This window comes from Cannabis sativa, chromosome 6 (assembly GCF_029168945.1).
Source record: "Cannabis sativa cultivar Pink pepper isolate KNU-18-1 chromosome 6, ASM2916894v1, whole genome shotgun sequence".
Classification (NCBI taxonomy): Eukaryota; Viridiplantae; Streptophyta; class Magnoliopsida; order Rosales; family Cannabaceae; genus Cannabis; species Cannabis sativa.
In genome coordinates this window covers 63,661,957-63,674,457 of record NC_083606.1, presented here as the reverse complement: position 1 = coordinate 63,674,457, position 12,501 = coordinate 63,661,957, and the positions used below count along the sequence as shown (strand labels likewise).

The 12,501-nt window shown below is 37.7% G+C and overlaps 1 protein-coding gene across 2 annotated transcripts; it reads right to left on the bottom strand.

The window, feature by feature from the left end:
- Nucleotides 1–1,314: 1,314 nt before the first annotated feature.
- LOC115725667 (pentatricopeptide repeat-containing protein At3g18110, chloroplastic) lies at nucleotides 1,315–10,735 on the bottom strand. Of its 2 annotated transcripts, XM_061117389.1 has the most exons (5): nucleotides 6,976–10,735; nucleotides 6,684–6,884; nucleotides 6,312–6,402; nucleotides 5,223–5,776; nucleotides 1,315–1,513 (listed from the first exon to the last, which is right to left on the bottom strand). In XM_061117389.1, the coding sequence occupies exons 1-5, from the start codon at nucleotides 10,584–10,586 to the stop codon at nucleotides 1,510–1,512; spliced, it is 4,461 nt and encodes a 1,486-aa protein (XP_060973372.1). In that variant the 5' UTR covers nucleotides 10,587–10,735; the 3' UTR covers nucleotides 1,315–1,509. The 2 variants fall into 2 exon arrangements, with proteins under 2 accessions (XP_060973372.1, XP_030511112.1); XM_030655252.2 differs by lacking the exon at nucleotides 1,315–1,513 and having other exon boundaries at nucleotides 5,019–5,776.
- Between the last annotated feature and the right edge of the window lie 1,766 nt (nucleotides 10,736–12,501).

Here is a 12,501-nt window from a genome sequence, read left to right as displayed (position 1 = left end):
ATTAGGAATTCATGTCCCCACACCCACCAACAACAAGGTAGGGTTGAGCAAAAACATAGGCATGTTGTAGATGTGGGATTAACCCTCCTTGCTCAAGCTGATATGCCACTTAAGTTTTGGTGGGAAGCATTTGTTTCGGCATCATACCTCATAAATCGGCTTCCCACTCCTATCAACAATTACATATCTCCCTTTAAAAAACTTTTTCAACAAAAACCAGATTACAATCTTTTAAAAAAATTTGGCTGTGCATGTTTTTCCTTACTAAGACCCTATCAATCCCACAAAGTGTCATTTAAGTCATCTAAATGCCTATTCATAGGGTATAGTATGTCTCAAAAAGGGTACAAAATGTCTTCATCCTAGTGGGAGAATATATGTGGCAAGGAGTGTTAAATTTAATGAAGAAGAATTCTCTACTAATGATTATCAAGTTCCCATACATACCATATCTCACAATCCCATACCTGATACTCATAACTCCCCAAATTCCCAACCCACCTCCTCTTCCAACAACAACATTAGTTTATCTTCTCCTGACCAATATTCTGGACATATATCCCCACCTCCACCTCAGCCATTTCCTAATCACAATAACCAGTCCACTACAGACTCTCATAGTGATACTTCTCATGCCACATTACCCCTACCAACACATAATCTTCACCCCATGGTCACTCGTTCCAAAATGGGAATTTTCAAACCCACGATTTACTTGGCAGATGTGCAAACTGAAAAAGAACCTACCTCAGTAAAACAAGCTTTGGCTAATCCTAAGTGGAATAAGGCTATGAACAATGAATTCTCTGCTTTAAAAAGGAAAAATACTTGGGTCTTGGTTCCCCCAACTCCAGACATGGTTATTGTTTCTAACAAATGGTTATTCAGAATAAAATTAAATGCAGATGGCTCGGTCAATAAACTAAAAGCCAGATTAGTTGCTCGAGGTTTTTAGCAAACTCAAGGTGTAGATTTCTTTGAGACATACAGCCCAGTGGTTAAACCATGTACCATTCGAATAGTCTTTACCCTTGCTGCTCAAATTAATTGGGACATACAACAAGTCGACATCAACAACGCTTGCTTGAATGGTGAACTCACTGAAGATGTTTACATGGAGCAGCCCCAAGGTTTCATTGATGTCGAAAAACCAGACCATGTTTGCAAGTTAAACAAGGCCATATGTAACACCCTAACTAGCATAGGCGTATTACGTGATTTTAAACATACTGTGCAGCTCGTTGCTAATCAACGAGGTTTATGGAAAAACGTGATTAATTAAATTTTTTGCTTTTTAATTAAACTTGTAAAATATTTATACAAAAGACTTGGGATCCCGATTACAAAACCATTTACAAAAGTTTACTGTTTATACAAAATACTTGTCGCCTAGCGACTAATTTTAAAAATAGCCTCGCTGTCCCAATGATCGTACGCTCCAGGCCTAACCGCCCCGACATGTACAATCTTCATAGGCTCGTTCACGGTCCATCAGCTCTAGCCTTGCCTTTACCTACACATAAAACATAGCACTGTGAGTCGACAGACTCAGTAAGAAAAGCATAATAATACTCATACATAAATCCCGGTCATGATCAGACGCCCATACCCCTGATCATAACCCTAACTGTCGTGTCCAACACGATACTGAGTCCCCCTAACTGCCGTGTCCAACACGCATCGAGTTCCGAACGTTCATAGGGACGGTACTATTGACAAGTAACGACTGATCGGTCGAGCCGGTCATACTCCGCCTTGGGTCATACTCCAGCCTGTACCGACGTGTTACCGTATCAGCCTGATCCGTTGAACCGGTCATACTCCGCCATGGTCATACTCCGGCTGTACCGACGTGATACGTCAAATAGTACAGAACCACCAACCTAAGTATCAGCCTGATCGGTCGAACCGGTCATACTCCGGCTGCTGGTCATACTCCAACCTGTACCGACGTGATACAGTGTCAGCCTAATCGGTCGAACCGGTCATACTCCGGCTTCTGGTCATACTCCAGCCTGTACCGACGTGACACAGTTGGATGGTTCGAAGCCAACATACATATCTAATGTAATCTAACAGGCTTCCTACATGCACGCTAAACATGTAATCTACATATGCATACTGTTATACTAATCTTACCTGGATTCCGAATTCAGGTGTGCCGTCCAACCCGACCGGAACTATACGCTCGGCGGACATGTGCTCCTAAACCATAAAAATCACAACACTATAAGTGACACGCTAAATCACGTCTCGGGGACTTAAACTAGGAACTAAAAGTTTCCATATCGATAAAAAGCATGGCAATACCCCAAATAACATAAAATCGAGGAAAACTAGGGTTTCTGAAATTTCCCCAACCGGTAGACCGGTTGTCCAACCGGAATTCCGGTTCTGGGAATTTTCGAAACCCATCCGGAATTCCGGATGCACAACCGGAATTCCGGTTCCTCGCAGGCAGAACTTCAAAAATTCATAACTCAACCAAATCAAATCCAATTAACCTCAAACCTTCCAGACCTGTTCTATACAACCCCTAGAACATTTCTAAAGCAACAAAACCGAGCTTCACACACAGAAACTCATTTCACCATTAAAGGTCAAAGATTGAGTTCTAAACTCAAAATTTGACTAAACAACCTATCATGCATTAAACCTAGATTAAAATCACATAACCAAGCATTTAAAAACTGCAGAAATCAAACCCTAACTCATGCAACAACTACAGCCACTAAAATTCCAATTTTCTCATTAAACACCTAAGCTTTTACACTAAAAACTCCACAACTCTATCAACCTGACCATCAAGCATTACAAGCAGCTTAATAACATCAATTAGTCATGCTTAAACCTCTGCAAACAACTATAAAATTACAGCAACAATAACAACTTAAACTATGCATGCAAACATCATCATTTCATCAAAATTCTTCAAGAAACTAAAAGAGAGAGCTACAAGGATCTTACCAACCACTTGAGGTCAAAATCTATGCTAAAATCAGCTTGAAATCCAAGAGAAATCCCCCCCAAACCCAGCTGCTCAAAACCGAAAAGGAGAGAAAGAAAGAGAGCCTTTGAATTTCCAATTTTCTAACTTTTGAAATTTTTGACTAAATGAAATAAAAGCAACCTAACTCTTTTTATTTCAGCCAACATAAAACATACTAAAACCCATAATATTCCACTTACTAAGTCCACTAAAGGACAAACTAATAATGGGGCAAAATGACTATTTTGCCCCTTCACACCAAAATCACATAAATAACACTAAAGGGGTATTTTGGGAAATTCCAAATTCCCGGCCATTCCCGACATTCTCAATGTCTAATAAACCGTCCCAATCTACTAACATACTAAGTTGTGATTTTACTGAGCCAAACACCGAGTTCCATGTTACCGGGCACCGGAAATGCAAAATTATGAAAACTACTAATTGACATAAAAATGCATCTCAGAATTCAATAATAACAGTATAAATAATTATTTAAATAGCTATAAATAATTTCATAATTAAACGTGATTAACTGCTAATTTCTAAATTAAACTAAGCGGTCTTAACACCATATATGGTTTGAAACAGGCCCCTCGGGCTTGGTTTGATCAGCTCAAATCATACCTTCAGCAACTTGGTTTCAAAAATTCGAAGGCTGATACTAGCCTATTTTACAGCAACAATTGTGGCCAACTAATGCTCATTCTAGTTTATGTCGACGACATTCTAATAACTGGTACAGATCAACAACAAATTCAACACTTCATTCACCAGTTACATAACCAATTTGATCTAAAGAAACTTGGATCAGTCCATTATTTTCTCGGGTTTGAAGCTTTCAGACAAGGCAGCACATATTATCTCACTCAACAGAAATACACAAGAGATTTACTCAATAGAACAAACATGCTAGAGGCTAAACCTCAATCTACAGCGATGTGTGCCACTTCAAAGTTATCAATCAATTCTGGCCAACTTCTTGAAGATCCTAAACAATACCGAAGTGTCATAGGAGCTTTGCAGTACTTAACCATGACACGGCCTGATATCTCCTTTGCTGTCAACAAGCTCAGCCAATTCCTCAAAGCTCCCACCATTGATCATTGGGGAGCTTGCAAACGTGTGCTGAGATATTTAGCAAGCACTACACATCTCGGTTTGTACTTTTCTCTAGCCCCTCATTTGGATCTTCAAGGTTATACCGATGCAGATTGGGCAGGTTCCTATGATGATCGCAAATCTACATCCGGCTACTGTGTGTTTTTAGGCCAAAATTTGATCAGCTGGTGCTCCAAAAAGCAAAGTGTTGTTGCCCGGTCTAGCACCGAATCTGAATACAGAGCCCTTGCTCTGGCCACATCTGAAATTACATGGATTCAATCTCTCCTCACTAAACTATCTATCTCTCTTCCTCAATGTCCTATTCTTTGGTGCGACAATCTTGGAGCTGGATCCCTTGCCTCGAATCCTGTCTATCATGCCCGCACAAAGCATATAGAGATAGATCTCCACTTTGTCCGTGACAACAAAGTCCTTGAAAACAAACTTGATGTACGATATGTTGACACTGCCTATCAACTTGCAGATGTCCTCACGAAGCCTCTTCCTGTAGCTCAGTTTGAATATTTTAGGGACAAGTTAACACTTCAATGCCCCAGTGTAACTTGAGGGGAAGTATTAGGATAAGCTAGTTATTATAGTCTGTTATATTAGTTAACTTTTTTGTTTTCTATTATAATAGTCTTGCTTTCTTGTGCTAAGCTGTGGCCAGCCTTCGTAACTACTCATCTTAATATTGAATTCAATATAAATAGGAACTGGGCTCTCTGATTTTCATTTAGAGCCATTTTACCATTTCTCCTCTGTTTTCATCATTCTTCTACTTTTCCCACAATCTATATTAGAATTACTACATGTCTGTAAATTGTAATGTTTATCTCTATTAGAATTACAACATGTTTGTCCTTGAGTAATGTGATTTTTATGAGGAGAACAAGAAAATAGAACATACATAGCTAAAGGGATATTAATGGCAAAAATGCTCAAAATTTTCAATTGTTACCGGTAAGACAAGAAAACAATTTACATTACACTTTTTGTTATATTTCTGCAACGTATGAGGTAAGAAATCAATTTACATTATAGTCCTAGTCCTTTGACTATATTTACAAGTTATTTACACAAATTAACAAAATCTAAATTTTAATGGAATTATGGAAGGAATACTTACTTCAAAGCTTTCCCTCTTAGTCCAATCTCATCATTATTATTTAACAGCATGGATTTCCGTTCATATTTTCCCTTGTCAAGCTTCTTGATTTTCGAAGGATCATTGTTTTTCTTCAACTTTTCCAACTTCTGTCTTCTTCCCTCAATATCAGCTTCGATAACTTTAGCTCGTTTTTCATCAGATAGCATAGCCAACCGTGAAAACTTCTTCGGCCTCACTAGTCCGAGCCTCTCACTTATCTCCTTGTATGCAGGAACAAGACCACGCCGAAGAAAACATCCGTCAATTAACTGCATTGAGTTAGATTCGGGGAGAGATGGAACATCCTTTAGCTCAAGGTCCAGACAGAATGGCGAGTCTTTAAGCCACATTCTGAGGGAGTGAGCCTTGGCTATAAGGAGGCCAGTTCTTGTTCTACAAGGAAGGAAAGGGGATCCCATCTCCCATAGGCAGGCCTTTAGTGTGCTATTAAGAGAAATAGAGTTGTACTCTGATGTTCCCGTTATCAAAACAACTGATTTTGGTGATTCGGGATATCCCTGCAGTGATGCATCCTGCATAAGATATGTCAGATTCACAAGTGCTTAACCATGTGATTAATTAGAAAACCGAAAACATCTTAAGAGTTGATCTATTTCCGAGTTGTAGAAAATTAGGAATGAGATATCAATGAATATAGTGCAGGAATAGTCTTTCACTGTCAACAGTTGTTATAAGAGAAATGCAAAGGAATGAATAGTGTTCTATAAATGTAGAGAATTACTATTCACTATAACAATAATGTCAAAATGTTATGTATTTTTCAACAGTTGTTTATAAGAAAACTCTACAAAAAGTCATTGGGAGTGATCTAGATGCTTAATTAAAAAAAGTCAACGAACAGTTTCCGAGTTGTTAGAAAATTGGGAATGAGAGATTGATGAATATGGTGCATCGATAATCACTTACTCCCATCAGTTGTTATAAGTAACTTACCTCTGAACAGTAAAAGGCTAAAATTAAAATCAGAATAAATGGCTGCGCCTCAAATTATAGCATAAAATCGGATTCACTTCCACAGAAAACAGAGAGAAACAGAACTGAAATTACCTGCATATGATCAAGCCATAATGTAAGACCAACAAGAGCAGCACCAGCAGACAGCTTTCTAAAATCAGCACCCCAATCCTTGTCCGCAACCCTGTATTCAGAAGACTGCAATAAGGAATTCATCGAACGATGTAGAAGTTCTACCCGGTAAGGAAATGAACCACATATTTATTTTCTACTCTTTTTCTATTGTAATATTGGCATGAAAAGATGTGCACTTACCAGTTTACCAAGAAAAATAAAAGAAAAAACTACCACAGACAAGTTATTCAGTTCTACAGTCATTTACCAAAGTTCTAAAGTTTCAAGTTTGTTTGGTAAAAACCACACCATAGCCTTGATTAAAATTAATGATCATAAATAGTCACATACCTGAAAAGATCATGCCTATAGATTCCTCTCTTGATTGCCAAATGGAAAACCCATGAAGCAGTTGCTCGGAGTTCAAATGCCCATAAAAGATCCTCTAAAGCATTGACAAAGTTAAAAGCCGCATCGTCTTCTAGGGACCCTAGCATCTCTAGGCACTGGTCCACCTCTGAAATTAGTGATCCTGATTTTTCTGTCAAAATCCTACCAAAAAGAAAATAAAAAGAATGAAGGCTTATAAAAGGATTATTCATGGGGAAAATATGGAGTAAACACAAGTTATTCAGTTTGATACCTTATTGGAAGATCAAATCCAGTATCATTTAGTGCATTCAAGAGAATAATAGCTTCACTTGTGCTCTGAGACAAACTAGCAGCTCTGATAAAACAAGTCCATATTCTATGGTCTGGTGTCAAACCCTCTTTTTCCATCTCTTTGAGCTTTTGAATTCCAATATTATAATCTCCATTCTTTAGATAAGCATCAATAACAGAACTATATGGTAGTGTGTCAACATTCAAACCAGTGACTTTCAAATTTTCAAACACTTTCTCAGCTTCCTGAGGCTGTCCAGAGCCACCATAAGAAACCATAAGCAAGTGCATTGTCGCTGCATTGGGTTCGACACCAGCCTGTTTCATCATGCCCACTAGCATTTCTGCTTTGGCGGGATTTTTGGAATTCCTAAATACCTTTATCATTGTATGATAAAATGAACGATCCAATTTACGCCCGTTTGATCTTAACTCTTCAAAAAGTTCCTCAGCTTGGTCAAAGAGTTGTTGTTTACTAAATGCTGAAATCAAACTTTTGTAGGTGTCTAATTTAGGTTCCAAGCTCTGGCTTTTCATTTCACACATAAGAGATAAACCTTCTTCTGGTCTACTATCTCTGCAGTACATAATGATCAAAATATTGTAGGTATACTCATCTGGGTTGAGGCCAGCTTCTTTAATCTGTTGACATACCTCCACTGTTTTTCTGAAGTCCTCAATGGATGAGTACAACTTTAACAATGAATTCCATATCGAGATATCAGGTTTAAACCCGGCTTCCTCCATCTCAGATATCATGGCCTCAACATCCCTTACTCGTTTTACTTTGCACATCAACTTGATCATAATCCTGTAGAGATTCATATTAGGAAAATAACCTGCAGCTTTCATTCCGTCGTATATTTTCATTACCTCAAAGACATTACCAGCTCTAGCAAATGCATCAAGCATCAATAGGATTGAACTTTTGCTTATTTTGAAACCCATATCTTGCAGCTCCTGGATTACTACATAAAGTTCCTCCAATCTCCCATCAACAATTAAAGCTTGCAATAAACCGTTCATGGAATCTACAGTTGGCGTAGGACCATCCCTCATCATTGTATTGAAAATTGCTCTGGCTCGCTCATAGCAGCCGCTTTCTGCATAAGCTTGTATCAAAGCATTCCATACCTTCCTATCCACCTCTGAATTGTTTTGTCTAAGATGTCCCACCAAACTCTCTGCTTTCTGCCAAAGCTTCAATTTTCCATATGCTTCAATAATACTAACATAAACGAAGAGACTGCCAGATGCAAAACCTTTTGCTTCTGCCTGATCCATTAAAGAATGTGCTGTCTCAGGGAAACCAATATTGCAGTAAACAAGAGCCATAGTCTGGTAAAGAGGTCCAGAAGGTTCAACACCAAAGAATCTCATGTCAGAGAAAACCTGTGAGGCATTGCCAAATAACTCTTTCTCTTTACAGCCTTCAATCAGGGATTCATACATGGTAGAGCTTCTACTAAATGAATGGAATCCCTTTGTATTACTGTATTCCTCAAAAGCAGAATCAAATTGGTCAGCCTTGCAAAGTATGACAACCAATGCTTCGTTTATTAGTTGCTTGGAGGCAGGAGCTTGTTCTCTCAAGAATTCGAGCAATTCACGTGCTTCTGAGTGCCTCCCAGATGAACTATATGAACTGAGAATAGTTAACATATTTTCACGGTCTAATTCATATCTAGTGGTTATGGCCAATCTCAACATCTTAGCAGCATGGTCATAACATTCCCCCTTGACAAGAATTGAAGAAATGATTTGTGGATTCATGCCGAAAACTAATTCCATATCTCTGATGACTTTCTCAACAGCTTCTAATTTATTTTCCTTCACAAACACTCGAATCATGACTTCATAAAGGCCATTATCTGGCATGAAACCATCACGAACCATTTCTCGATACAAAGCCATTGCCTTTTTCGTGTCATTTGACCTCAAAAAAATGTCCAACATTACAGAGTACGCTAGATTATCAGGTCTAATGCCAGACTTAACCATTTGATCATATGTTTCCAGAGCCTTTACTTGCATACCAGCTTTTGCATATCCACAAATCAAAGCACTATAGGTTCGCAAAGTAGGTTTCACTCCAGCTGCCAACATCTCAGACATCACATTCGCCGCCTCAGTCATCTTATTCGCTTTCCCAAGAGAATCAATTAAAACAGTAAAAGTAATGGCATCAGGATCCCGGCCGATCGTATTTTTCATGTCCCTGTAAAGCTGGAATGCTAAATCATGTTTCCCTTGCTTCCCATGCATATGGATTATTGTATTGTAGGTCATCTCATCTTTACCAAAACCATTTTGAACCATTTCTTCACCTATCTCCTTTACTCTCTCTATATTCCCTTCTCTAGCAAAAGCATACAACAAAGAATTATATGTCACTGCATCAGGAAGAAACCCTTTAGACTCCAACTCCTTAAAGAGCTTATCAGCTTTACTTGGAAGTCCACATCTCCCGTACACCGAAATCATAGCATTATAAGTCCAAAGATCAGGTTGGCAACCATGCTCTACCATATCATTATAAACCTTCATAGCTTCCTCCAAATTTGATTCCCGTGAACATCCACTAAGAAGAGTGTTATAAGTAATAATATCTGGTCTAAGGCCTGATCTCCTAACCTCATCTAAAAGTTCAACAGCCAAATTAGGTACCAAAGCAGCAGACTTCAAACGGGCATTAATCAATGTATTGAAACTCACAAGGTCTGGCTCAGACCCTCTTTCACGCATTACATCAATCAGTTGGTGGACCTTATTAAATCTACCGTTTCTAGCATAAACGCCCATCATCGCATTGTAAACTTGAACAGTATTACCTATAGAAGGCTCTGCACGTTCAAAAATCTCCATGGCTAAAGCTTCCTGGTTGGCTTTTCCAAGAACTGACAAAACAGTGGCAAGCATCCGAGCATTTGGGGAGAACCATTGTCTCATATTCAGCCATTCGTAAACCTCCATAGCCCTTTGCCAGCTCGACTGACCAACCCATTTAACCACAAAGCAAAAATCAGTAGGTGTCATTTGAACCTTACGTTCGTCCAACACATCGGCCACGAACTCATCAGATTTCAACTCCAATATCCTATCACTCAAATACTTCACTCTTTCCCTCCAATCTTTGGCTCTCTTCAGAGCCAATTTGTTCATTTTCTTAGCTGTGTTCTTGCTAGGCCTCCCCAAACCTTGTTGGGTTTCATCGTTTACATCCACAGGCTCTATGTATCTCTTGGAATTACGAGGCTTTTTCGGCAAAACGACGTCGTTTACAACATGGGTAGGCGGAGGAGAAGCAACTGCGACATGGGTTTCGGCGAGTTTCAGGTGAGGCCATCTCACGGATGGTGAAGCTCGACTGTATGTGAAACTTCGGGGTTTGGTATTGGTACTGTCACTGTCGTTTGGGTGGTGAGAATTAGAGTTGGAAGTAGTAGACGCAGTAGAAGAAGAAGAAGTGGGATTAGAAGAGCAAGAAAAAGAATTGGACTTTTGTAGCTTAGAAGAGGAAGGTGAAGAGAATGTGTCGGAGTGAATAATGGGTGAAGAAGAAGATGAGGCCAGAACTCCTACGAACGCCATGGCTGCAGACCATGAGGAGTGAAGTCCAAAGATGCTAATACTAACGGATAAAATTATTTTTCACTAGTTCATCTTTGGCTTTCTTTATGTTTTTTATTTCTAGAAAAAAAAATGTAAATATTGCTTGGTGTCACACAAGTGCTCTTCGGCATTAATAGTAGATGATATTTGATAGCTAAGATTCAATACTTAATTACATTCCCTTTCAAAAAAAAAAAAATACTTAATTACATTAATAATGCTATAATATTTGATAGTTGTAAGGTATTGGACACTAACCTTTTAGCATCACATTGTAAATCTCTTATGGAACAAAGCATAATACCTTGTTCTTAAAAATTTCATAGTATCATTTTATTCCATGTTATGAAATATCAAATTTAATTTATTATTTAATAAATTTCATAGTATCATTTTATAATACCTTTTAGCTCATGATGCAGCCAAGAAGGCTTTGGGAACTAATAAAGAGGTCTTGTGGAACAATTGTGTTTCACAGTTTTAACAGCTCTGTAGCTCTCTTTTGTTACAGTTCTTGCTTCTTCAAAAAAAAAAAAATTATTATTTAATAAATTAGAGAGATGGATTAGTGTTGACAGTAAGAACTCGTCAACTAAACTTTAGTTATAAAAGTAAAAATACAAATGGGTGAAGATAAAAAACTTAAGAGGAGCTCAGTACATTAACAGAGAAAAATTGTGTTGTATGAATTTCTAAACTCCTTTACATATAATTCTTTTCTAACCCCTTCTTCAATAGAAGAGAGATATGTTAGACTATATATATAGTGTATGTAATATAGCATATACAAATGATATGAAATGCGGAAAATAAACTGTAATCATATCAATAATATATGCAATGAAAGGATCGATGTACCTCCAGCCATTGATCTTTGAGCTTCAATCCCTGCGATAGCTTCGGTATTGGAGTTCGGGCTTCCTCGCTCTCTCAACTCTCTTTAGATGGAATTTGCTGAATGGATTCAGAATGAGTGAGGAGCTCGGGGACCGAGACCCTATATTTATAGGTGAGATACTCCATCAGTATCTGTGCCACATTAATTGTCAGAATATTTTGACAATTAATTCAGGAAATCAAATCAGGTAATGAATATAGAAATCTGACCATATATAGAATATCACATAATTGATTTTATCCAGATTCAATGAATATAAAATATTCATTTATCAGAAAATCAATTATTTATTTATTTCCTTAAATAGAAAATCATTTCCTTAATTAGAAAATAATTTCCATAAATAAAAATATTCTAATATTCTCCCACTTGGTCAGCATTTAAACTAAAATATTCAAACCCAACGTTTCTCATTATATAATAAACATACGAATCATAGCGACATGTCCTCATTATGAATCGAGTATTATCTTCCATGTATTACAATACATTTATTATATAACAATGTACTTTATCTGGCAATGTACTTAAGTGAATAAACCCTAAACCTTATGTTTATTCAGGTCCTCTGAAATTTTTCTCAAATGTAAAATTAAGATGCGCATAAATATGAGAAAATCAAAAATAAGAGTTTCATTAATAATAACTTTATTTGTACAAATTACATAAGGGAACTAAGTCCCATGTTCTCTACATGATCCTTGAATTTATGAGGTGGCAAGCCTTTTGTCATAGGATCGGCAATCATCAATTCAGTGCTAATGTGTTGAATGACCACTTTATTTTCCTTAACACGTTCTCTAATAGCTAAGTACTTAATGTCGATGTGCTTGCTTCGACTTCTACTTTTGTTGTTCTTAGCCATGAAAACAAGAAATTTGAATTGTCACGAGAACATCTTTAGCGGCCTTGCAATGGAATCAACCACTCTAAGGCTCGAAATGAAACTCTTTAGCCATACACCATGTGATGTAGCCTCAAAACAAGAAACGAACT